At 47.4% G+C, this 25,909-nt stretch overlaps 1 protein-coding gene across 1 annotated transcript in view; it reads left to right on the forward strand.

Moving 5' to 3' along the window:
• The first annotated feature begins 13,343 nt into the window (after positions 1–13,343).
• Positions 13,344–25,909, forward strand: part of pold1 (polymerase (DNA directed), delta 1, catalytic subunit) — a 232,159-nt gene continuing 219,593 nt past the window's right edge. Inside the window, exons 1-3 of the mRNA XM_078237250.1 lie at positions 13,344–13,426; positions 21,599–21,800; positions 23,557–23,673. Of these exons, the coding sequence (XP_078093376.1) occupies positions 21,605–21,800; positions 23,557–23,673 (313 nt within the window). The 5' untranslated portion in view covers positions 13,344–13,426; positions 21,599–21,604. The remainder of the gene's footprint in view (positions 13,427–21,598; positions 21,801–23,556; positions 23,674–25,909) is intronic.

The following is a 25,909-nucleotide window of genomic DNA, read 5'->3' on the forward strand; positions in this document are numbered from 1 at the left end:
AACTCAACTCAGTCCTAAATCTGCCCCCCTTATTTTGAGGCCATGCCCCCTAGTTCTAGTTTCACCTGCCAGCAGAAACAGCTTCTCTGCTTCTATCTTATCTATTCCCTTCATAAGTTTATATGTTTCTATAAGATCTCCCCTCATTCTTCTGAATTCCAATGAGTATAGCCCCAGTCTACTCAGTCTCTCCTGATAAGCCAACCCTCTCAACTCCGGAATCAACCTAGTGAATCTCCTCTGTACCCCCTCCAGTGCCAGTATATCCTTTCTCATGTAAGGAGACCAAAACTGTACACAGTACTCCAGATGTGGCCTCACCAGCACCAAAAACAGCTGCAACATAACCTCGCTGTTTTTAAACTCCATCCCTCTAGCAATGAAGGACAAAATTCCATTTGCCTTCTTAATTACCGGCTGCACCTGCAAACCAACTCCTGAGATTCCTGCACAAGGACACCCAGGTCCCTCTGCACAGCAGCGTGCTGCAATTATTTACCATTTAAATAATAGTCCATTTTGCTGTTATTCCTACCAAAATGGATGACCTCACATTTACGAACATTGTACTCCATCTGCCAAACCCTTGCCCACTCACTTAGATTATCTATATCCCTTTGCAGACTTTCAGTGTCCTCTGCACACTTGCTCTGCCACTCATTTTAGTGTCATCTGAGAATTTTGACACACTACACTTGGTCCCCAACTCCAAATCATCTATGTAAATCTTAAACACTTGGTCCCAACACTGATCCCTGAGGCACACCACTAGTCACTGATCATCAACCAGAAAAACACCCATTTACCCCCACTCTTTGCTTTCTGTTAATTAACCAATCCTCTATCCATGCTAATACATTACCCATAACACCGTGCACCTTTATCTTATGTAGCAGTCTTTGGTGCGGCACCTTGTCAAATGCCTTCTAGAAATCCAGATACACCACATCCACAGGTTCCCCATTGTCCACTGCACATGTAATGTTCTCAAAGAATTCCACCAAATTAGTCAAACATGACCATGCCCTTCATTCAGATAGGGTCATAGGAATCAGGAGCAGAATTCAGTCCTTCGAGCCTGCTCCGCCATTCAATCAGATCATGGCTGATCTCTCCCTGGTCTCAAATCCACCTCCATACTTGTTCCCCATATCCGTTTAAGCCTTTTTAAAATTAGAAATATATTTACCTCCTTCTTGAAACCATTCAATGATTCAGACTCCACCGCGCGATGGGGCAGCGAATTCCACAAATTCACCCCCCTCTGCAAGAAGTAGTTCCTCCTCATCTCAGTTTTAAATCCACCGCCTCTCAAACTGTACCTGTGACCTCTTGTTCTAGGTTGCAGGTGAAGACGAGGAGATTTCTTTCTCTCAGTGGGTCGGGAGTCCGTGGAACTCTCTTCCCTGGACAGCAGGGAACACCGGGCCAGTTAATATTTTTTAAGGCAACAGTGGATGGATTTCCGTCTAATACGGTAGCCAAAGGTATTGGGCGGGGGAGTGGTGGGAGGGTGGTCAGCTGGAAGGTGGCGTAAGGCCAGAACCTGACCAATCACGATCATATTGAATGGCCGAGCAGGCTCGTGGGCCCAATGGCCTACTCCTGCTCCTAAGTCGTATCATGGGTTCCCTTCAGTGCAGAAGGAGGCCATTCGGCCTATCGAGTCTGCACCACTTCCCCAACAGAGCATTATCCAGGCACCCCACCCTATTCCTGTAACCCTGCACATTTACCCCGCTGATTCCCCCTAACCTACAAAGGGCAATTTAGCATGGCCAATCCCCCTAACCTGCACATCTTTGGACACTAAGGGGCAATTTAGCATGGCCAATCCACCTAACCTGCACATCTTTGGACACTAAGGGGCAATTTAGCATGGCCAATCCCCCTAACCTGCACATCTTTGGACACTAAGGGGCAATTTAGCATGGCCAATCCACCTAACCTGCACATCTTTGGACACTAAGGGGCAATTTAGCATGGCCAATCCCCCTAACCTGCACATCTTTGGACACTAAGGGGCAATTTAACATGGCCAATCCAGATAACCTGCACATTTTTAGGACACCAAGGGACAATTTAGCATGGCCAATCCACCTAACCTGCACATCTTTGGACTGTGGGAGGAAACTGGAGTACCCGGAGGAAACTCACGCAGACATGGGGAGAATGTGCAGACTCCACACAGACAGTGACCCAAGTCGGGAATCGAACCTGGGTCCCTGGCGCTGTGAGGCAGCAGTGCTAACCACTGTGCCACCTGCTGCCAATATGTTTGTATGTATTATAGCACTATATAGGGGTCCGTTTTCACTCGTCACCCTTGTGTTCGTTGACCTATATTGGTTCCTGAATTAGTGATGCTTTAAATTTAATATTCTATTGTGTTGATTTCTTATATGTTAATCAGAGTCCCCCACAGTCGGTAAAGCTGCCGTAAAAACTTTTCAATGAAGTGAAAAATATTAGTGCCGTCACTGCCACCTGCCTCTCTCTCACCCCTCCCTCCAACAACCTCCACCAAACCCCTCATTCTCTCCTACCTACTTCCCCCTTCACGCTAACCCTCTCCGACCACCTCCCCAATACTCCCACTCCTCTTCGCCTCCATCCCTCTTTCTCCACCCCCAACCCCTCCTCCACCCCTTTCCCCTTCCCTCTTTATCCTCCAATCCCCCACTCCCCAGATTTCCCAAACCCCCGCAGAAGCAGCACAGCACCGAGCACAATTCACCTGATAGACCAGATCAAAAAAAAATCACAACTTTCAGGCTGATATTTTGAAAGCCAGTCTGTCAGCCCCGATGCTCTGGCTGCTCAACGTGGATAGTGAGAACTTGGTTTATAACAGGATTGTTCAACCTTTGCGGGAGGGGGTATGGGGGGGGGGGGGGCGCACAATTCCAATTTTGTCTTCCTCAAGGGGTCAATGAGCAAATTTCAGAAAGACAAGGTATGGCACAACTTTAAACTGAATCTCAAAACAAAGGTTGAGGTGAAGAAGAGACAGAATTGCTGAACAAAGCAAAATCACAGCAATAAGTTGTTAATGTAAAATCAGAGTAATTAATAAATTTAACCAGAGGGTTAGAGGGTCAGAATGTGTGGGTGTGCATGTGTGGGTTTCTGTTGGGGGGGGTGTGTGTGTATGAGTGGGGGGTGTGTGTGTATATGAGTGCGGGAGGGTGAGGGTGAGTGTGGGTGTGGGTCTGTGTGTGAGTGTGGGTGTGTGAGTGTGGGAGTGTGTGTGTATATGTGTGCCTGTGGGGAAATGTGGTTTGCAGTGAGAGGGATCTGAGATGGGGGAGTAAGGCAGACTCACTCACTCTTTCTCACATGCACACACTGTCTCACTCCACACACCTTCTCTCTCACACTCACACACTCTCACACTCACACACTAACCTGGTGGAGTTTTTTGAAGAAGTGACCATAATGGTTGACGAGGGAAGCGCCGTGGATGTCGTCTATATGGACTTTAGTAAAGCGTTTGACATAGTCCCTCATGGTAGGCTGGTGAAAAAGGTTGGATCTCATGGGATAAAGGGGGAGGTGGCTAGATGGGTGGAGAACTGGCTTGGTCACAGAAGACAGAGGGTGGTAGTGGAAGGGTCTTTTTCCGGCTGGAGGCCTGTGACTAGTGGTGTTCCGCAGGGCTCTGTATTGGGACCTCTGCTGTTTGTGATTTATATAAATGATCTGGAAGAAGGTGTAACTGGGGTAATCAGTAAGTTTGCGGACGACACAAAATTGGCAGGACTTACAGATAGTGAGGAGCATTGTCAGAAGCTACAGAAGGATATAGATAGGCTGGAAATTTGGGCAAAGAAATGGCAGATGGAGTTCAATCAATGCGAAGTGATGCATTTTGGTAGAAATAATGTAGGGAGGAGCTATACGATAAATGGCAGAACCATAAAGGGTGTAGATACGCAGAGGGACCTGGGTGTGCAAGTCCACAGATCCTTGAAAGTGACGTCACAGGTGGAGAAGGTGGTGAAGAAGGCATATGGCATGCTTGCCTTTATAGGACGAGGCATAGAGTATAAAAGTTGGGGTCTGATGTTGCAGATGTATAGAACGTTGGTTCGGCCGCATTTGGAATACTGCGTCCAGTTCTGGTCGCCACACTACCAGAAGGACGTGGAGGCTTTGGAGAGAGTACAGAGGAGGTTTACCAGGATGTTGCCTGGTATGGAGGGGCTTAGTTATGAGGAGAGATTGGGTAAACTGGGGTTGTTCTCCCTGGAAAGACGGAGGATGAGGGGAGACTTAATAGAGGTGTATAAAATTATGAAAGGCATAGATAGGGTGAACGGTGGGAAGTTTTTCCCCAGGTCGGTGGTGACGTTCACGAGGGGTCATAGGTTCAAGGTGAGGGGGGGAGGTTTAACACAGATATCAGAAGGACATATTTTACACAGAGGGTGCTGGGGGCCTGGAATGCGCTGCCAGGCAAGGTGGTGGAGGCGGACACACTGGGAACATTTAAGACTTATCTAGACAGCCATATGAACGGAGTGGGAATGGAGGGATACAAAAGAATGGTCTAGTTTGGACCAGGGAGCGGCGCGGGCTTGGAGGGCCGAAGGGCCTGTTCCTGTGCTGTATTGTTCTTTGTTCTCATTCATATACAGTCACTCTCACACATTGACCCACACGTACACTCACTCTCGTTCCCATGCACACTCACTCTCAGACATCCACTCACGCACGCACGCACGCACGCACTCACTCACTCACTCTCACACATCCACTCACGCACTCACTCACTCACTCAAACTTGCTCAAAAAGTGGAAAGTCTCTGGTTTTCTCAGATTTTACTCCATCTATCAATTCCCTTTGCCCAATCCATCTCCCTTTGCAGACTGTGTGCCCCTCTGCCCCGATGCCAGCTCCCTGATACCCAGTGCTGATTCTCCCTTTCACCCAGGGTAGTGAAAGCTACATTAATCACACTCACTTTCATCAAACCTGAGTCACTAATGGTAAATTACTCATACCTGGGGGGAGTGGGAGGGGAATTCTGAGGTCACGCCTGCTCCTGCCAAACCGGTTATCAGATAGTTCATTATTGTTGGATAGGTAATTCCCTGTAACACTGGTGTGCTGTCAGCCACGAGCTGCACTGAGCTCATGGCTTTAAATGCATCTCACGTTATTTAGTTAAAGCGTCCTTTCCTTAGTGTCGTAAGAAGTCTCACAGCACCAGGTTAAAGTCCAACAGGTTTATTTGGTAGCACGAGCTTTCGGAACGCTGCTCCTTCATCAGATAAGGAGGCACTCATCTGATGAAGGAGCAGCACTCTGAAAGCTCGTGCTACCAAATAAACCTGTTGGACCTTAACCTGGTGCTGTGAGACTTCTTACTGAGCCTACCCCAGTCCAATACCGGCATCTCCACATCATTCCTTAGTGTCAACTGAGCAAAATAATTATTTTACTGCTGTGTTGGAATGTAATGTTGCCTCTAATTGCACACACTGTGGTTCTCCACAGTTGATCTCTGACAGAGGGTGAGGTGTCTGTTGTGGTTCCGTGGGCAGCATTCTTGTCTTTCAATGAAAAGGTTGTGGGTTCATTTGATTTGATTTGATTTATTATTGTCACATGTATTAGTATGCAGTGAAAAGTATTATTTCTTGCGCGCTATACAGACAAAGCATACCGTTCATAGAGAAGGAAAGAAGAGAGTGCAGAATGTAGTGTTACAGTCATAGCTAGGGTGTAGAGAAAGATCAACTTAATGCGAGGTAGGTCCATTCAAAAGTCTGACAGCAGCAGGGAAGAAGCTATTCTTGAGTCGGTTGGTACGTGACCTCAGACCTTTGTATCTTTTTCCCGATGTAAGAAGGTGGAAGAGACAATGTCCGGGGTACGTGGGGTCCTTAATTATGCTGGTTGCTTTTCCAATGCAGTGGGAAGTGCAGACATTGTTAATGGATGGGAGGCTGGTTTGCGTGATGGATTGGGCTACATTCATGACTTTTTGTAGTTTCTTGCGGTCTTGGGCAGAGCAGGAGCCATACCAAGCTGTGATACAACCAGAAGGAATGCTTTCTATGGTGCATCTGTAAAAGTTGGTGAGAGTCGTAGCTGACATGCCAAATTTCCTTAGTCTTCTGAGAAAGTAGAGACGTTGGTGGACTTTCTTAACTATAGTGTTGGCATGGTGGGGACCAGGACAGGTTGTTGGTGATCTGGACACCTAAAAACTTGAAGCTCTCGACCATTTCTACTTCGTCCCGTTGATGTAGACAGGGACATGTTCTCCTCTACGCTTCCTGAAGTCAATGACAATCTCCTTCAGTTTGTTGACATTGAGGGAGAGATTATTGTTGCCGCACCAGTTCACCAGATTGTCTATCTCATTCCTGTACTCTGTCTCGTCATTGTTTGAGATCCGACCCACTACGGTGGTGTCATCAGCAAACTTGAAAGTCAATTCTTACTCCAGAGAGCTCCAGCAGGCCACCTACCCAGTGCAGTACCGAGGGAGTGCTGAGCTGCTGGGAGGTGCTGCCTGTTGCTTAAGATGTTAAATGAAGACTCTGGCTGGGCTTCCCAATTCTCCCTCGAGAATCTACCAGAATAGGCCATAGGTCTTCCAAGTGCTGGTGTCTCGGGAGAAAGGGTCCTACACTCGCACTGCACAGTGATATCCATAGAATCCACTCAGTGCAGAAGCAGGCCATTTGGCCCATTGAGTCGGCACTGTACCCAAGCCCACTCCCCCTCCCTTAAGCCTGTGCATTGATCATAGCTAATCCATCTACCTGCATATCTTTGGACAGTAAGGGTCAATTTAACATGGCCAATCCACCTAACTTGCATATCTTTGGACATTAAGGGACAATTTAGCATGGCCAATCCACCTAACTTGCATATCTTTGGACACTAAGGGACAATTTAGCATGGCCAATCCACCTAACTTGCACATCTTTGGACACTAAGGGACAATTTAGCGTGGCCAATCCACCTAACTTGCATATCTTTGGACATTAAGGGAGAATTTAGCATGACCAGTCCACCTAACCTGCACATCTTTGGACATTAAGGGACAATTTAGCATGGCCAATCCACGTGCCCTAGACATCTTTGGACACTAAGGGGCAATTTAGTATGGCCAATCCACCTAACCTGCTCATCTTTGGACTGAGGTCAGATGACTAAAAGCTTGATCAAAGGGATCGGTTAAGGAGTGTCTTAAATGAGGAAATGGAGGTAGAGAGGCAGAGGGATTGAGGGAGGATGTTCCAGGGCTTGAGGCCTAGACAACTTCCTCAATCCACAGCCACCTCCAATTGGTGGAGCACAGGGGGCTGTACTTAGCAAGGCGCAGATCCCTCAGTGGTTTGTGGGATTGAAGGAACTTACAGAGATAGGGAGGGGTAAGGACATGGAGGGGTTGGGAAACAAGCATGAGAATTTTAAAGACGCTGCTTATGTAAGTCAGCAAGCACAGGGGAACATAGGACCTAAGAACAGGCCATTCAGCCCTTCGAGCAATTCTGCCTTTCAATCAGATAGTTGCTGGTCTCAATGCCACCGTCCTGTTTGTCCCCCATTGACTCCCTTGAGTGGGATTTGATGCACGTTAACTCATGGGCAGCAGAAGTTTGGAAGTCCTCAGGTTCAATGGATGATAGACTGTGTCAGGCCTACAATGATTTGGAATATTCGAATCGTCAGGTGCCCACAAGCACTGTGGGCCGAATGGCCTCATTCTACACTGCCAAGTGTCAGCTGTGGCTCAGGTGGTGGCACGCTCATCTCTGAGCCACAAGGTTCTGGGTTCAACTTCCACCTCCAGGGCTTGAGTACAAAAATTAAGGGCTATGTTCCACTGGGTGACACAGTGGTAGCAATGCTGCGAAGTAAATTGCTGCTCAATAAACAGACAAGCTACTGCTGATGCTGGAATCTCAAACACAAAACAGAAAATACTGGAAAATCTCCGCAGCTCTGACAGCACCTGTGGAGAGAGAATAGAGCCAACATTTCGAGTCTGGATGACCCTTCGTCAGAGCTAAAGCAAAAACAATTTTGTCCATTGAGTTCAAATGGGCGGCACAGTGGTTAGCACTGCTGCCTCGCAGCGCCAGGGACCCAGGTTCAATTCCGTCCACGAATGACTGTCTGTCGGTGTGGAATTTGCATGCTCTCCCCACGTCTGCGTGGGTTTCCTCCGGGTGCTCCGGTTTCCTCCTACAGTGCAGGGATATACGGCTGAGATGGATTGGTCAGTCTAATTTGCTCCTTAGTGTCAGGGGGATTAGCAGGGTAAATATAAGAACATAAGAACTAGGAGCAGGAGTAGGCATCTGGCCCCTCGAGCCTGCTCCGCCATTCAATAAGATCATGGCTGATCTTTTCCTGGACTCAGCTCCACTTACCCGCCCGCTCACCATAACCCTTAATTCCTTTACTGTTCAAAAATTTATCTATCCTTGCATTAAAAACATTCAATGAGGTAGCCTCAACTGCTTCACTGGGCAGGGTACTCCACAGATTCACAACCCTTTGTGTGAAGAAGTTCCTCCTCAACTCAGTCCTAAATCTGCTCCCCCTTATTTTGAGGCCATGTCCCCTAGTTCTAGTTTCACCTGCTAGTGGAAACAATCTCCCTGCTTCTATCTTATGTATCTATTCCCTTTATAATTTTATATGTTTCTATAAGATCTCCCCTCATTCTTCTAAATTCCAATGAGTATAGTCCCAGTCTACTCCATCTCTCCTTATAAACCAACCCTCTCAACTCTGAAATCAACCTAGTGAATCTCCTCAACACCCCCTCCGGTGCCAGTATATCCTTTCTCAATGAGGGAGACCAAAATAGTACACAGTACTCCAGGTGTGGCCTCACCAGCACCCTATACAGCTGCAACATAATCTCGCTTTTTTAAACTCCATTCTTCTAGCAATGAAGGACAAAATTCCATTTGCTTTCTTAATTACCTTCTTGTGCGGATGCACAAGAGATGGGTGAGATCCTAAATGAATATTTCTCATCTGTATTCACTGTTGAGAAAAGCATGGATGTTGGGAACTTGGGGAAATAAATAGTGATGTCTTGAGGAGTGTACTTATAACAGAGAAGGAGATGCTAGAAATCTTAAACCGCATCAAGGTGGATAAATCCCCGGGACCTGATGAAGTGTATCCCAGGACTCTGTGGGAGGTTAGGGAGGAAATTGCGAGTCCCCGAGCTGAGATATTTGAATCATCGATATTCACGGGTGAGGTGCCTGAAGATTGGAAGGTGGCAAATGTTGTGCCTTTGTTTAAGAAGGGCTGCAGGGAAAAGCCTGGGAATTACAGGCCGGTGAGCATCACATCTGTAGTGGGTAAGTTATTAGAAGGTATTTTGAGAGACAGGATCTACAGGCATTTAGAGAGGCAAGGACTGATTAGGAACAGTCAGCATGGCTTTGTGAGTGGAAAATCATGTCACACAAATTTGATTGAGTTTTTTGAAGGGGTAACCAAGAAGGTAGATGAGGGCAGTGCAGTTGATGTTGTCTACATGGACTTTAGCAAGGCCTTTGACAAGGTACCGCATGGTAGGTTGTTGCATAAGGTTAAATCTCAAGGGATCCAGAGTGATAGTGAGTTAGCCAAATGGATTCAAAATTGGCTTGATGACAGAAGACAGAGGGGGTTGTCGAGGATTGTTTTTCAAACTGGAGGCCTGTGACCAGTGGTGTGCCTCAGGGATCGGAACTGGGTCCACTGTTATTTGTTATTTATATTAATGATTTAGATGAGAATTTAGGAGGCATGGTTAGTAAGTTTGCAAATGACACCAAGATTGGTGGCATAGTGGACAGTGAAGAAGGTTATCTAGGATTGCAACGGGATCTTGATCAATTGGGCCTGTGGGCTGACGAATGGCAGATGGAGTTTAATTTAGACAAATGCGAGGTGATGCATTTTGGTTGATCGAACCAGGGCAGGACTTACTCAGTTAATGATAGGGCATAAGGGAGAGTTACAGAACAAAGAGATCTCGGGGTACAGGTTCATAGCTCCTTGAAAGTGGACTCACAGGTGGACAGAGTGGTGAAGAAGGCATTCGGCATGTTTGGTTTCATTGGTCAGAATATTGAATACAGGAGTTGGGACTTCCTGTTGAAGTTGTACAATAAGAAGTTTAACAACACCAGGTTAAAGTCCAACAGGTTTATTTGGTAGCAAAAGCCACACAAGCTTGTGTGGCTTTTGCTACCAAATAAACCTGTTGGACTTTAACCTGGTGTTGTTAAACTTCTTACTGTGTTTACCCCAGTCCAACGCCGGCATCTCCACATCAGAAGTTGTACAAGACATTGATAAGGCCACACTTGGAATACTGTGTACAATTCTGGTCACCCTATTATAGAAAGGATATTATTAAACTAGAAAGAGTGCAGAAAAGATTTACTAGGATGCTACCGGGACTTGATGGTTTGAGTTATAAGGAGGGGCTGGATAGATTGGGACTTTTTTCTCTGGAGCGTAAGAGGCTTAGGGGTGATCTTATAGAGGTCTATAAAATAATGAAGGGCACAGATCAGCTGGAGAGTCAATATCTTTTCCCAAAGTTAGGGGAGTCTAAAACTAGAGGGTATAGGTTTAAGGTTCCAGTTGTTCTCACTGGAAAGACGGAGGATGAGGGGTGACCTAATAGAGGTGTATAAAATTATGAAAGGCATAGATAGGGTGAACGGTGGGAAGCTTTTTCCCAGATCGGTGGTGACGTTCACGAGGGGTCATAGGTTCAAGGTGAGGGGGGGGAGGTTTAACACGGATATCAGAAGGACGTATTTTACACAGAGGGTGGTGGGGGCCTGGAATGCGCTGCCGGGCAAGGTGGTGGAGGCGGACACACTGGAAACGTTTAAGACTTATCTAGATAGCCACATGAACGGAGTGGGAATGGAGGGATACAAAAGAATGGTCTAGTTTGGACCAGGGAGCGGCGCGGGCTTGGAGGGCCGAAGGGCCTGTTCTTGTGCTGTATTGTTCTTTGTTCTTTGTGAGAGGGGAGAGATACAAAAGTGTCCAGTGGGGCAATTTTTTCACACAGAGGGTGGTGAGTGGCTGGAACAAGCTGCCAGAGGTAGTAGTAGAGGCGGGTACAATTTTGTCTTTTAAAAAGTGTTTAGACAGTTATGTGGTTAAGATGGGTATAGAGGGATATGGGCTAAATGTGGGCAATTGGGACTAGCTAAGGGGTTAAAATGGGGCGGCATGGACAAGTTGGGCCGAAGGGCCTGTTTCCATGCTGTAAACCTTTATGACTCTAATTACCTGTTGCACCTGCAAACCAACGTTTTGCAATTCATGCAAAAGGACACCCAGGTCCCTCTGCACAGCAGCATGCTGCAAATTCTTTTACCATTTATATAATAGTCCATTTTGCTGTTATTCCTACCAAAATGGATGACCTCACATTTACCAACATTCTACTCCATTTGGCAGACCCTCGCCCACTCACTTAAACTATCTATATCCCTCTGCAGACTTTCAATGTCCTCTGCACACTTTGCTCTACCACTCATCTTCCTGTGATCCGTGAATTTTGACACACTACACTTGGTTCCCAACTCCAAATCGTCTATGTAAATCATAAACAATTGCGGTTCCAACACTGATCCCTGAGGCACACCACTAGTCACTGATCGTCAACCAGAAAAACACCCATTTATCCCCACTCTTTGCTTTCTGTTAGTTAACCAATCCTCTATTCATGCTACATTACATGTAACGCCGTGCACCTTCATCTTATGCAGCAGTCTTTTGTGCTGCACCTTGTGGAATGCTTTCTGCAAATCCAGATACATCACACCCACCGATTGTCCCTGTTGTCCACTGGGTTCATAATGTCCTCAAAGAATTCCAGTAAATTAGTTAAACATGACCTGCCTTTCATGAATCCATGCCGCGTCTTCCCAAAGGGACAATTTATATCCAGATGTCTCGCTATTTCTTCCTTGATGATCGATTTGAGCATTTTCCCTACGACAGAAGTTAAGCTAACCGGCCTATAGTTACCTGCCTTTTGTCTATCTCCTTTTTTAAACAGTGGCGTCACATTTGCTGTTTTCCAATCTGCGGGAACCACCCCAGAGTCCAGCGAATTTTGGTAAATTATCACGAGGGCATTTGCTATTTCCCCCGCCATCTCTCTTAGTACCCTGGGATGCATTCCATCAGGGCCAGGAGACTTGTCTACCTTTAGCCCCGTTACCTTGCCTAACACTGTCTCTTTAGTGATAATGAAAATATGTGGGGTTATGGGGATAGGGAGGGACTGTTTTCAGTGCAGGCTCAATAGGCTGATTGGATTCCTTTTGCACTGTAGGAGTGCTGCACTGTCAGAGATGCTGTCTTCCGGATAAGCCATTAAACAGAGGCCTTGCCAGCCTGGGTGCACGTAAAAGATTCAATGGGACTATTTCGAGGAAGCACGTCCTCCCTGAATCCACATGCACGGTGGATAGCACTGCTGCCTCACAGGGACCTTGGTTTGATTCCCAGCTTGGGTCACTGTCTGTGCGTTCTCCCCGTGTCTGTGTGGGTTTCCCCCGGGTGCTCCGGTTTCCTCCCACAGTCTGAAAGACGTGCCGGTTAGGGTGCATTGGCCGTGCTAAGTTCTCCATCAGTGTACCCGAACAGGCGCTGGAGTGTGGCGACTAGGGGATTTTCACAGTAACTTCATTGCAGTGTTAATGTAAGCCTACTTGTGACACGAATAAATAAACTTTAATTGTCTGGTCATTCATCACGTTGCTGCTTGTGGGATCTTGCTGTGTGCAAATTGACTGCAGGCGGTCAGTGGTTGTGAGCGGCGCTATACAAATGCACCTCTGACTCCCACATCAAACCTCAGGAGCAAACAAATGGGAAGGGGAAGGCCTGCAGCCAATCAGTGCTCCCTGCTTTCAGCCAATAGGAGAATAGCTTTTGTATCAGCCAATCAATGTGGCCTTCTTACAACCAATGAGAACACACTTCTCCTGTTGCCCAATCAGCGTTAGGCAATTTCAACCAATAAGCATGGAAAAATTCTTGTCAGCCAATCACTGTTGTCTGATTTCAACCAATGAGAAGACGGTAGTCTCGTCAGCCAATCAACGCGGCATCATCTCAACCAATGAAAACGCAGCTTTGCTGCTGGCCGATCAGCTATGTCAAATCGTAGCCAATGGAGATGCAGCGTTCTTGCGGGCCAATCTGCATTAGCTAATTAGAGCCAATCAGAATGCAGGATCCACGCAAGTCAATCAGCTTCTAGCCAATCGGAATTCACGATTTCCCCCTTGGCCAATCAGCACTGGCCTGAGCAGGGGCTCTGGGCCAATCCTGTGAGCCACGCTGCCGTTGCTGCGGTAACGGGCGGTCAGGCCTTTGGCGGGAGAAGCGGCGGGAGCAGCTGAGGTAAAGGAGCCGGAGTCTGAGGCCTGGGCCGCGGCGCGGGGCGCTCTGGCTGCGAGCGGCTTGGATTCGGATCGGGGTTCGGGCCGCAGGAGGGGGTGGCTTAGAATCTGTGGCGGTTCGAAGGCTCTTTGTTCCCCCCCGATCCCCCTTGGGGGGAGCGGCCCCTGGGCCTGTGCGGTGTCCCCATGTGTCCCTGAAACCCCCCCTGCCTCAGGGCCTCTCCTCCCCGCTTGTCCCAGTCACTAGACCCAGGGGACCTGCTTCCAAATCCCTCCCTGGGTCAGCATAGAATCCCCACAGCCCAGAACCAGGCCATTCAGCCCATCCAGCCTGTACTGACTCAGCCCTAGTCCCCCTAATCGCACAGTGGGTTAGCATTGCTGCCTCACAGCACCAGGGACCTGGGTTTGATTCCCAGCTTGGGTCACTGTCTGTGCGGAGTCTATACATTCTCCCCCGTGTCTGCGTGGGTTTCCTCCGGGTGCTCTGGTTTCCTCACACAGTTTGAAAGACGTGCTGGTTAGGGTGCATTGGCTGTGCTAAATTCTCCCTCCGTGTACCCGACCAGGGGAATTTCACAGCAACTTCATTGCAGTGTTAATGTAAGCCTACTTGTGACACTAATAAATAATCTTTAATCGTTGGCATCCCAGATTATATTGCCCCGGGATATTCATGCAGAACGGATACAATAAGCTTCGTGATTGGTGGTCCTTGTGGGTCATCATATATGACCACCTGCTAACCGCCCCGTGGAACCTGTAGTGACAACAATCCCACCCAGATCCCATCCCTACAACCCCATGCATTTATCCTAGCTAGTCCCCCTGACACTAAAGGTCAATTTAACTGACCTAACCCGCACATCTTTGGACTACGGGAGGAAACCGGAGCACCCGGAAGAAACCCACGCAGACACGGGGAGAACGTGCAGGCTCCACGCAGCAGTGACTCAAGCCAGGAATTGAACCTGGATCTCTGGTGCTGTGTGGCAACAGCACTGATTTCCCACCTATCATTCCCAATGCTCAAATATCCTTCTTCCTGGTCAGTCCCTCAGGATCATGATGACTTTCTTCCTCTTCAGTTTTTAAAGTTTATTTATTAGTGTCACAAGTCGGCTTACATTAACACTGCAATGAGTTTACTGTGAAAATCCCCTATTCGCCACACTCCGGCACCTGTTCAGGTACGCTGAGGGAGAATTTAGCATAGCCAGTGCACCCTAACCAGCACATCTTTGTACTGTGGGAGGAAACCGGAGCACCCGGAGGCAATCCACGCAGACACGGGGGGGGGGGGGGGGGGGAACGTGCAAACTCCACACAGACAGTGACCCAAGCCGGGTTTGGCATCGGGTCACTGTCTGTGTGGAGTTTGCACATTCTCCCCATGTTTGCGTGGGTTTCCTCCGGGTGCTCCGGTTTCTTCCCACACTCCAAAAATGTGTGGCTTAGGTTGATTGGCCTTGCTAAATTGCCCTTTAGCGTCAGGGGAACGAGCAAGTTAAAGTTTATTTATTAGTCACAGGTAGGCTTACATTAACACTCGAATGCAGTTACTGTGAAAATCCCCTAGTCGCCACACTCCGGAGCCTGTTTGGGTACGCTGAGGGAGAATTTAGCATGGCCAATGCACCCTAACCAGGGTAAATATGTGGGGTCACAGGTATGGAGCCTGGGTTGTTGTTGGTGGAGGCTCGATGGGCCAAATGGCCGCCTCCTACACTGTAGGGATTCTATGATTGAGTGATTGTTAATCTGAGGAAAATGCCACAGTGAGCAAGAACTGTGGATGAGGAGCGCCAGTGGTTGTTTTGCAACAACGCAGAATATGTGGTGAATGTAAACTTGGGCTGGCAGTGCCAAAACATGGCAGTTTGTGTGCAGTAATGCCAATAGAACGTATGTTTATAATTTGGTCGGTACTCTTACAGTGCCTCAAATCTGGCTATCTGAACACTGTAAGAGTTTTAACAACACCAGGTTAAAGTCCAACAAATACCATTTGCTACCAAATAAACCAGGATGTTGAATTTATGTCACATTATCAGTAACCCCCACAGCTTGCCTCCTGGACTTGCGGGCTATCCTGTCTGGAGACAATACACATCTCTTTAACCCGTGCTTAATGCTCCCTCCACCCACATTGTCTGTATCTTTAAGATCTGGCTGGTTGTAGGGATTCGCATTCTAATCAGTATTCTGTAACTTGATTTTGTGTCTCTGTGCACTGTTTGAGAGCACATTTCCACTCCATCTGACGAAGGAGCAGCGCTCCGAAAGCTAATGGTATTTGCTACCAAATAAACCTGTTGGACTTTAACCTGGTGTTGTTAAAACTCTTACTGTGTTCACCCCAGTCCAACGCCGGCATCTCCACATCATGACTACTATCTGAACACTGGCAGTGTCTGAGCACTTTCGCAAGAATTTTAAATGAATGAACAAAAAACTTACTGGCTTGTTTGGCGACTTGTGGAATCAATGCTGTGGCGTGTCGAGTCGTCATCTGCTTTGTGCGCCTGGCATTGTGCGTGGCTTAGCCACCCCTGAACGCACTCGATCCGGTTTGGAACAGTTTCAGAAGTTGCTGCATTAGGGCAGCAAATGCACCTGTTGTATGCCAAGTTCGGAAAGCATTTGACAAAGTCCCGCATAAGAGGTTATCGTGCAAGATTAAAGCGCATGGGATTTGGGGAAGTGTATTGAGATGGATAGAAAACTGGCTGGCAGAGAGGAAACAGGGAGTAGGAGTTAATGGGTCCTTTTCAAATTGGCAGGCAGTAACTAGTGGGGGTGCCACAGGGCTCGGTGCTGGGACCCCAGCTATTCACAATATATATTAATGATTTGGATGAGGGAACAAAACATAATATCTCAAAGTTTGAAGATGATACCAAGTTGGGTGGGAGGGTGAACTGTGACGAGGATGCAGAGATCCTTCAGCATGATCTGGACAGGTTGGGTGAGTGAGCAAATCAATGGCAGATGCAGTATAATTTGGTTAAATGAGAGGTTATTCACTTTGGAAGCAAAAACAAGAAGGCAGATTACTACCTGAATGGCTGTAAATTGGGAGAGGGGAGTGTGCAGAGGGACCTGGGTATCCTTGTGCACCAGTCGCTGAAGGTAAGCATGCAGGTGCAGCAGGCGGTAAAGAAGGCAAATGGCATGTTGGCCTTCATTGCGAGAGGTTTTGAGTACAGGAGCAGGGATGTGTTGTTGCAATTACAGTAAGAAGTTTAACAACACCAGGTTAAAGTCCAACAGGTTTATTTGGTAGCAAAAGTCACACAAGCTTTCGGAGCCTTAAGCCCCTTCTTCAGGTGAGTCTGAACCTGAAGAAGGGGCTTAAGGCTCTGAAAGCTTGTGTGGCTTTTGCTACCAAATAAACCTGTTGGACTTTAACCTGGTGTTGTTAAACTTTTTACTATGTTTACCCCAGTCCAACGCCGGCATCTCCACATCATTGTTGCAATTATACAGGGCCTTGGTGAGGCCACACCTAGAGTATTGTGTGCAGTTTTGGTCTCCTTTTCTCAGGAAGGATGTCTTGATGTCGCGGGAGTGCAATGAAGGTTTACCAGGCTGATTTCGGGGATGGGGGGACTGATGTATGAGGAGAGATTGACTAGGTTAGGATTGTTTTCGCTTGAATGAGAGGGGAATGAGGGGGGATCTCATAGAGACTTATAAAATTCTAACAGGACGAGACAGGGTAGATGCAGGGAAGATGTCCCCGATGGTGGGGGGAGTCCAGAACCAGGGGTCACAGTCTGAGGATTTGGGTAGACCATTTAGGATGGAGGTGAGGAGACATTTCTTCACCCAAAGAGTGGTGAGCCTGTGGAATTCATTACCACAGGAAGTAGTTGATGCCAAAACATTTAATGTATTCAAGAGGCGGCTGGATATAGCACTTGGGGCGAATAGAAACATAGAAGATAGGAGGAGGCCATTTGACCCTTCGAGTCTGCTCCACCATTCATCACAATCATGGCTGATCGTCCAACTCAGTGGTCTAATCCTGCTTTCTCCCCATAACCTTTGATCCCATTCACCCCAAGTGCTATATCTATATGTATGTTATGCTCTGTCTCCGACTGGGTACTGCAGCAAGCCAGTTTACATGAGTTGGAAGCAAAGCTTGAACTGCTTGATGAAACCATTTTAATGCTATCCCAGAGTGTGGTTTGTATGTGAAACCAACAGAGCAAATGCTGGAAAATCCCAGCAGGTCTGGCAGCATCTGTAAGGAGAGAAAAGAGCTGACGTTTCAAGTCCAGATGACCCTTTGTCAAAGCTTAAAAGGCCTAGAAAGTGGGAGATATTTATACTGCAGGGTGAAGGAATGAAAGATGAGTCATTGCCACAAAACCAAGCGGAAAAGCGACTAAACCAAAGACTGCCGACTAGAACTAGGGGGCATAGCCTCAAAATAAGGGGGAGCAGATTTAGGACTGAGTTGAGGAGGAACTTCTTCACCCAAAGGGTTGTGAATCTGTGGAATTCCCTGCCCAGTGAAGCAGTTGAGGCTACCTCATTGAATGTTTTTAAGGTAAGGATAGATACATTTTTGAACAGTAAAGGAATTCAGGGTTCTGGTGAGCGGGCGGGTAAGTGGAGCTGAGTCCACGAAAAGATCAGCCATGATCTCACTGAATGGCGGAGCAGGCTCGAGGGCAGACCATAGAGAGAATAAAAGGTGTGAATGGCCAAACAGCAGAGAAGCTGAAATCAGAGGGTAAACTGTGACAGATGAAGTCTCACAACACCAGGTTAAAGTCCAACAGGTTTATTTGGTAGCACGAGCTTTCGGAGCACTGCTCCTGCTTCATTCACCCGATGAAGCAGCGGCGCTCCGAAAGCTCGTGATTCCAAATAAACCTGTTGGACTTTAACCTGGTGTTTTGGAGACTCCTTACTGTGCCCACCCCAGTCCAATGCTGGCACCTCCACCTTGTGACAGATGAAGATTTGGGAGGAGAGGGGGAATGGGTGGGAGAGAGGTTAAACTGAGACAAAGGGGAAGCAAAGGGGGAGAGAAGGTAAGGAGGGGGGGGGGGGGAAGAGTAGAGGGGAAGAAAAATAAAGACAATAAAGAAATAAAAGGTAGAGAACAGTTTAAAAATTAAATAAAATGAAAACAAAGGGGTTGAGGTGGGGTAGAACTCATCATCCAACATTTTCTTTTGGTTTCAGATTCCAACATCTGCAGTATTGTGCTTTGTATGTGTTTGGTGAAGTTTAGAATCCTATTTGGCAATGTGCTTGGGCATAATGTTGTTCTGTATGTCACAGTGCGGCACGGTGGCACTGTGGTTAGCACTGCTGCCAGCCAGGTTCGATTCCCGACTGTGTGGAGTCTGTCTGAGTTTCCACATTCTCCCCATGTCTGCGTGGGTTTCCTCTGGGTGCTCCGGTTTCCTCCCACAGTCTGAAAGACGTGCTGGTGAGGGTGCATTGACCCGAACAGGCGCCGGAGTGTGGCGACTAGGGGGAATTTCACAGTAACTTCATTGCAGTGTTAATGTAAGCCTTGCTTGTGACTAATAAATAAACTTTACTTTTGTTAGTGCGTGTTGTGATGGACACTGACAATCACAGGTACACCCCACCGTCCCACAGTGTAACCAATTCACCATCGGAAAGATCCCATTATTCTGGAAGGTTTGCAGTTCACGTCCCACAAGGTTCAGGCAGGTCCATGGTAGTTTATCTTCTATACTGTGAAATGCTAGGGTAGGTTTTAAAGATCCAAAAACGCTGATTGGTTGGCAAGTCAACTTTGATTGGCTCAGGTGTTGCCATGGTGAAAGCATAATGGTACCATTGGCTCCCCAAACTCCCAGGTAACTCAAAAGTGACACAATGCTCGAGAATGTTCCTTTCATTTTGTCCGTACCTTTGCCAAGTGTAAATGAAAGTAAAGTTTATTTATTAGTCACAAGTAGGCTTACGTTAACACTGTAATGAAGTTGCTGTGAAAATCCCCTAGTCGCCACACTCCGGCGCCTGTTCGGGTACACTGAGGGAGAATTTAGCACGGCCAATGCACCCCAACCCGCACGTCTTTCAGGCTGTGGGAGGAAACTGGAGCACCCGGAGGAAACCCACGCAGACATGGGGAGAACGTGCAGACTCCGCACAGACAGTGACCCAAGCTGGGAATCGAACCCAGGTCCTTGGCGCTGTGAGGCACCAGCGCCAACCACTGTGCCACCCCTGAGCCAAGTTACGAGTTTGATTGATTATCTACATTGTTTTATTTCTTCTTTTCTTTCATGGGATGTGGGTGTTGCTGGAAAGCCCAGCATTTGTTGCCCATTTGTGGGTCTTCATGGCGAGAGGATTTCAGTATCGGAATCGGGATATTTCAGAGTGAACATTGTTCATGCAGTGAACAGTGATCCGATCAGGATAGCCATTGTCCCGCAGGATAGCTTTGATGGGCTCTATTTCTGCATCAAGCTTACAAGCTGAGCAAATGGCTAGGGCTCTGTTTACAGGATTGCTGATTCTGTGCAGAGGGACCTGGGGGTCCTTGTGCATGAATCGCAAAAACTCAGTCTGCAGGTGCAGCAGGTGATCAAGAAGGCGAATGGAATGTTGGCCTTTATCGCGAGGGGGATAGAATATAAAAGCAGGGAGGTCTTGCTGCAATTGTACAAGGCACTGGTGAGGCCGCAACTGGAGTACTGTGTGCAATTTTGGTCCCCTTATTTGCAGAAGGATGTATTGGCCTTGGAGGGAGTACAGAGAAGGTTCACCAGGTTGATAGTGGAGATGAGGGGGTTAGCTTATGAGGAGAGATTGAGTAGATTGGGCCTGTACTCGTTGGAATTTAGAAGGCTGAGGGGAGATCTTATAGAGACATATAAGATAATGAAGGGGCTGGATAGGGTAGAGGCAGAGAGATTCTTTCCACTTAGAAAGGAAACTAGAACTAGAGAACACAGCCTCAAAATAAGGGGGAGTCAGTTTAGAACAGAGTTGAGGAGGAACTTCTTCTCTCAGAGGGTAGTGAATCTCTGGAATTCTCTGCCCATTGAAGCAGTGGAGGCTACCTCGTTAAATATATTTTAAGTCACAGGTAGATAGATTTCTGATCAATAAGGGAATTAAGGGTTTTGGGGAGCAGGCGGGTAAGTGGAACGAAACCACTGTCAGATCAGCCATGATCTTATTGAATGGCGGGGCAGGCTCGAGGGGCTAGATGGCCTACTCCTGCTCCAATTTCTTATGTTCTTCTGTTCTTAAAAGTAAAGTTTATTTATTAGTCACAAGGCACTACAATGAAGTTACTGTGAAATTCCCCTACTTGCCACACTCCGGCGCCTGCAACTAACCTGCACGTCTTTCAGACTGTGGGAGGAAACCCACGCAGACACGGGGAGAACGTGCAAACTCCACACAGACAGTGACCCACGCCGGGAATCGAACCCGGGTCCCTGGCGCTGTGAGGCAGCAGCGCTAACCACTGTGCCACCGTGCCGATTGATGAGGCCTATCTTGTAGTCTTTGGAGCTACAAGGAATGAGTATCGTTTTCTCCCGGGGTATAAATTGTTGTGATAGTTTGAAGTTTGGCTTTCTTGTGTTTGTCCTGATGAGTGCAAGACAAAATGCTTCGACAGGTCTCTTGCCATAAAATGCCTCTTATCATAGAATTCCGACAGTGCAGAAGGAGACCATTCGGCCCATCAAGTCTACACCGACCACAATCCCACCCAGGCTCTATTGCCGCAACCCCAATTATTCTGCTAATCCCCCAACACTAGGGTCAATTTAGCACGGCCAATCCACCTAACCCGCGCAACCTTTGGACTGTGGGAGGAAACCGGAGCACTCGGAGGAATCCCCCGCACACACGGGGACAATGTGCAAACTCCACACAGACAGTGACCCGAGGCCGGAATTGAACACTGGAACCTGGCACTGTGAGGCAGCAGTGCTAATCACTGTGCCACTGTGCCGCCCATACTAAGACTATGTATGCACTGGCTGGAATATTGATGTAAAGCATGCACGCTAACGGTGACAATACTGGTTGTAAAACACATTGGACGTGAAAGATGCTATGCAAATGCAAGTTTTTTTTTAAATGCACTCGACGTCCGCGGAGCTCCCAATTAAACTGACTGGCAACCTCCTCTTTTTTTAAAACATAGATAAACATGCAGTTTGTGAGAAACAAGCCGTTCGGCGGCAATGGTGACGGCAACCGTCCGCAGGCGAAGAAGCTCCGCGGAGACTGGGACGATGAGGGACCGTCGCAGTTTGAAGAGGAGCTGGCGTATCTTGATGAAGTGGAGGCGGAAATGGCAATGGATGTCAAGGAAATACAGGCATTGAACGACACGGTTCCAATCGGTAGGTGACAGATTGCTTGGGATGTGAATGACGTGATGTGATGTTGACTAACTAACAAGAGGTTGATTACTGTGTTTAGTCATCAATTATTACTGTATTATATGTTATAAGCCGGGTCAGAAACTCCAAGGTATTTTCTGAAGTCAACCTAGACCATAAGTTTTGCACTTTGTTTAAGTTTATTTGTGTCACAAGTAGGCTTGCATTAACACTGCAATGAAATTACTGTGAAAATCCCCTAGTCGCCGTAATAACCTTTGAATTTGGCCAGCGTGAGCATAAGATGCTTCACTGCAGGTATGATTCGAATGACCCACTGGGGAGCTTTTATCAAACAAAGTTTATTTAAGAATGTAGTTAACATATGGAAAGAAACTTAGCAATAACTTTTACCAATTACAAAGAAGAAGAAAGCAACCATAATATTGTAAGTTTATTTATTAGTGCTACAAGTAGGCTTACACTGCAATGAAGTTACTGTGAAAACCCCCTAGTCGCCATAATAAATAACCTTTGGATTTGGTTAGTGTGAGCATAAGATGTTTCACTCCAGGTATGATTCAAATGATCCACTAGGGAGCTTTATCAAATGAAGTTTGCTTAAGAATATAGTTAACACATAGAAAGAAAATTAACAACTTTTGCCAATCGCAAAAAAGAAAAAAAAACCATGATATTGTAAGTTGGTTTCACAAGTTGGCTTATACTGCGATGAAGTTACTGGGCGGGATTTTACAGCCTTGCTCGGGGAAAATAGTAAAATCCCGCCCGAGGCCAACAGCAATTTCCATTCTGGGAACCTTGCTCACCCCCAGAATCGGGCAGACGAGGTGGTACAGTTTCGGCTACTGTGAAAATCCCCTAGTCACCACACTCTGGTGCCTATTCGGGTACACTGAGGGAGGATTTAGCATGGCCAATGCACCCTAACCAGCACGTCTTTCAAACTGTGGGAGGAAACCGGAGCACCCTGAGGAAGCTCACGTAGACACGGTGGGGGGGGGGGGGGGGGGGAACTCTGCACAAACAGTGACCCAAGCCAGGAATCGAACCCAGGTCCCTGGCGCTGTGAGGCAGCAGTGCTGATCACTGTGCCACCGCGCTGCCCAATTATCAAGGCTCATGCCTGTGGAATGGTCACTTGGACAAGGAACCAAAAGCCTCTGATGCCGTTAGAACCTGAGTGAGCAGTGGCACCTAGAAGAGCAGGGGGGAGAAGTGAAAGCAGGAAATCCGTTCTGAGCCGTGAACAGTGACACATGAACTTCTGATTGCCAGGGATCTCTGATTTCATACCAGGGATAAAAATGGGATAACTTCATAGAATCCCTACAGTGCAGAAGGAAGCCATTTGGCCCATTGAGTCTGCACCAACCACAATCTCACCCGGGCCCTATCGCCACAACCCCATGCATTTACTCTAACTAGTCCCCCTGACACTAAGGGGCAATTTAACATGGCCAATCCACCTAACCCACACATCTTAGGACAGTGGGAGGAAACCAGAGCACCCAGAGGAAACCCACGCAGACACGGGGAGAAAGTGCAGACTCCGCGCGGGCAGTGACTCAAACCGGGAATCGAACCCAGGTCCTTGGCGCTGTGAGGCAGCAGTGCTAACCACAGTGTCACCGTGCTGCCCTAAACCTTTCGATAACTTCCCTTTTACATTCACCTTGGCTATTTTGCCTGTCTGGTGGCAAGATGCAGATCAATTGATTTGTGCTGACGGCTATTTTCTTCCCCCTGCTTTTAGGGAACCTGTTTTCTTTCAAGGTTATGAACAACAAATGGCAACGCCCGCCAGCGCCCACAATCGACCCGAAAGTGGATACTATCGCCTTTCAGCAGTTGGAGCTGGAGCACTACGTGGGTAAGTGGTGACACCAAGGCGAGGAATCGAAAGTTCGGAGGGGGCTTGAAGGAGCTTGAATGAAACCCTCCCAGTCCCAATTAGACTTTGTGACTTAGCATCAAAGCTTCACCCGAAAGCTTTGAGGCCGGATGCTGCATTGAAAATTTCAAAACTGATGTGGGTGTGTTATTCTCGGGCAAGAATATCAAGGGTTTCAGAACCAAGGCAGGTTGCAGGAGCTGATTTCCAGATCAGTCATCATCTAATAGAATGCTGGATCAAGATCAAGGGGTTGAATGGCCTTGTGTTTAATCATAAATAGCTGTTTTCTTGATTTGATTTATTATCATAGAAATCATAGAATTCCTACAATGCAGAAACAGGCCATTCAGCCCATCAAGTCTGCACCGACCACAATCTCACCCAGGCCCTACCCCCATATCCCTACATATTTACCCGCTAATCCCTCTAACCTACGCATCTCCGGGCACTAAGGGGCAATTTTAGCATGGCCAATCAACCTAACCCGCACATCTTTGGACTGTGGGAGGAAACCGAAGCACCCGGAGGAAACCCACGCAGACACGAGGAGAATGTGCAAACTCCACACAGACAGTGACCCAAGCCGGGAATCGAACCCAGGTCCCTGGAGCTGTGAAGCAGCAGTGCTAACCACTGTGCAACCGTGTCACATGTATTGGGATATAGTGAAAAGCATTGTTTCTTACATGCTAAACAGACAAAGCATACCGTACGTAGAATACGTAGGGGAGAAGGAAAGGAGAGGGTGCAGAATGTAGTGTTGCAGTTACCGATAGGGTGAGGGGAAAGATCAGCTTAATGTGTGATAGGACCATTCAAAAGTCTGATGGCAGCAGGGAAGAAGCTGTTCGTTGGTCTGTCGGTTGGTACGTGACCTCAGATCTTTGTATCTTTTTCCCGATGGAAGAAGGTGGAAGAGAGAATGTCCGGGGTGCGTGGGGTCCTTGATTATGCTGACTGCTTTTCCGAGGCAGCAGGAAATGTAGATGGAGTCAATGGATGGTTTGCGTGATGGACTGGGCTGCATTCACAACCCTTTGTATTTTCTCGCAGTCTTGGGCAGAGCAGCTAGCAGAAAAAGGTTGAGGAGAAAAGGCCAATTGGTGTATCCCCTGTGGTATTGCAGTTTAACTAGCCGAGCATCCAACTTGCACTCCCCTCGCCTCTTTAACTCCATCCCTTCAGCGTGTGAAGTTATGTTATTATATAAGCTAAGGTGTTTTCCTCATAACAGTTAGGGTGAAGGGTGACTTGATTGAGGTATATAAAATAATGAGCGGCCTAGTTAAAGTAGACAGGGAGCACTTGTTTCCCTTCGTGGAGAGGTCAGTTAACAGGGGCACAGGTTTAAGATGATGGGTTAGAAGGGACATTAGGAAAAATGTTTTAGCCCAGAGGGTGGTATATGTCTGGATTTTGCTGCCTGGGTTGAGGCAAAAACCTTCAACTCATTTAAGTATCTGGATCTTCACCTGAAGTGCTGTAAGCTTGGGTACTGGAAAGTGGGGTGAGAATGATTTGATTTATTATTGTCACATGTATTAACATACAGTGAAAAGTATTGTTCCTTGTGTGCTATACAGACAAAGCATACTGTTCATAGAGAAGGGAATGAGAGTGAAGAATGTAGTGTTATAGTCATAGCTAGGGTGTAGGGAAAGATCAACTTAATGCGAGGTAGGTCCATTCAAAAGTCTGACGGCAGCAGGGAAGAAGCTGTCCTTGGTATGTGACCTCAGACTTTTATATCTTTTTCCCGACGGAAGAAGGTGCAAGAAAGAATGTCCGGGGTGAGTGGGGTCCTTAATTATGCTGGCTATTTTGCTGAGGCAGCAGGAAGTGTAGACGGAGTCAATGGATGGGAGGCTGGTTTGCGTGATGGATTGGGCTACATTCACGACCTTTTGTAGTTCCTTGCAGTCTTGGGCAGAGCAGGAGCCATACCAAGCTGTGATACAACTAGAGAGAATGCTTTCTATGGTGCATCTGTAAAAGTTGGTGAGAGTCGTAGCTGACATGCCAAATTTCCTTAATCTCCTGCGAAAGTAGAGGCGTTGGTGGGCTTTCTTAACTATAGTGTCTGGTGATCTGGACATCTAAAAACTTGAAGCTCTCGACCCTTTCTACTTCGTCCCCGGGTGGCTAGCTTTTTTTAGCGGCACTGACACGATGGGCTGAATGGCCATTTTCTGTACTGTAACTGTGGTTTAAT

Source organism: Mustelus asterias, chromosome 21 (genome assembly GCF_964213995.1).
Source record: "Mustelus asterias chromosome 21, sMusAst1.hap1.1, whole genome shotgun sequence".
Classification (NCBI taxonomy): Eukaryota; Metazoa; Chordata; class Chondrichthyes; order Carcharhiniformes; family Triakidae; genus Mustelus; species Mustelus asterias.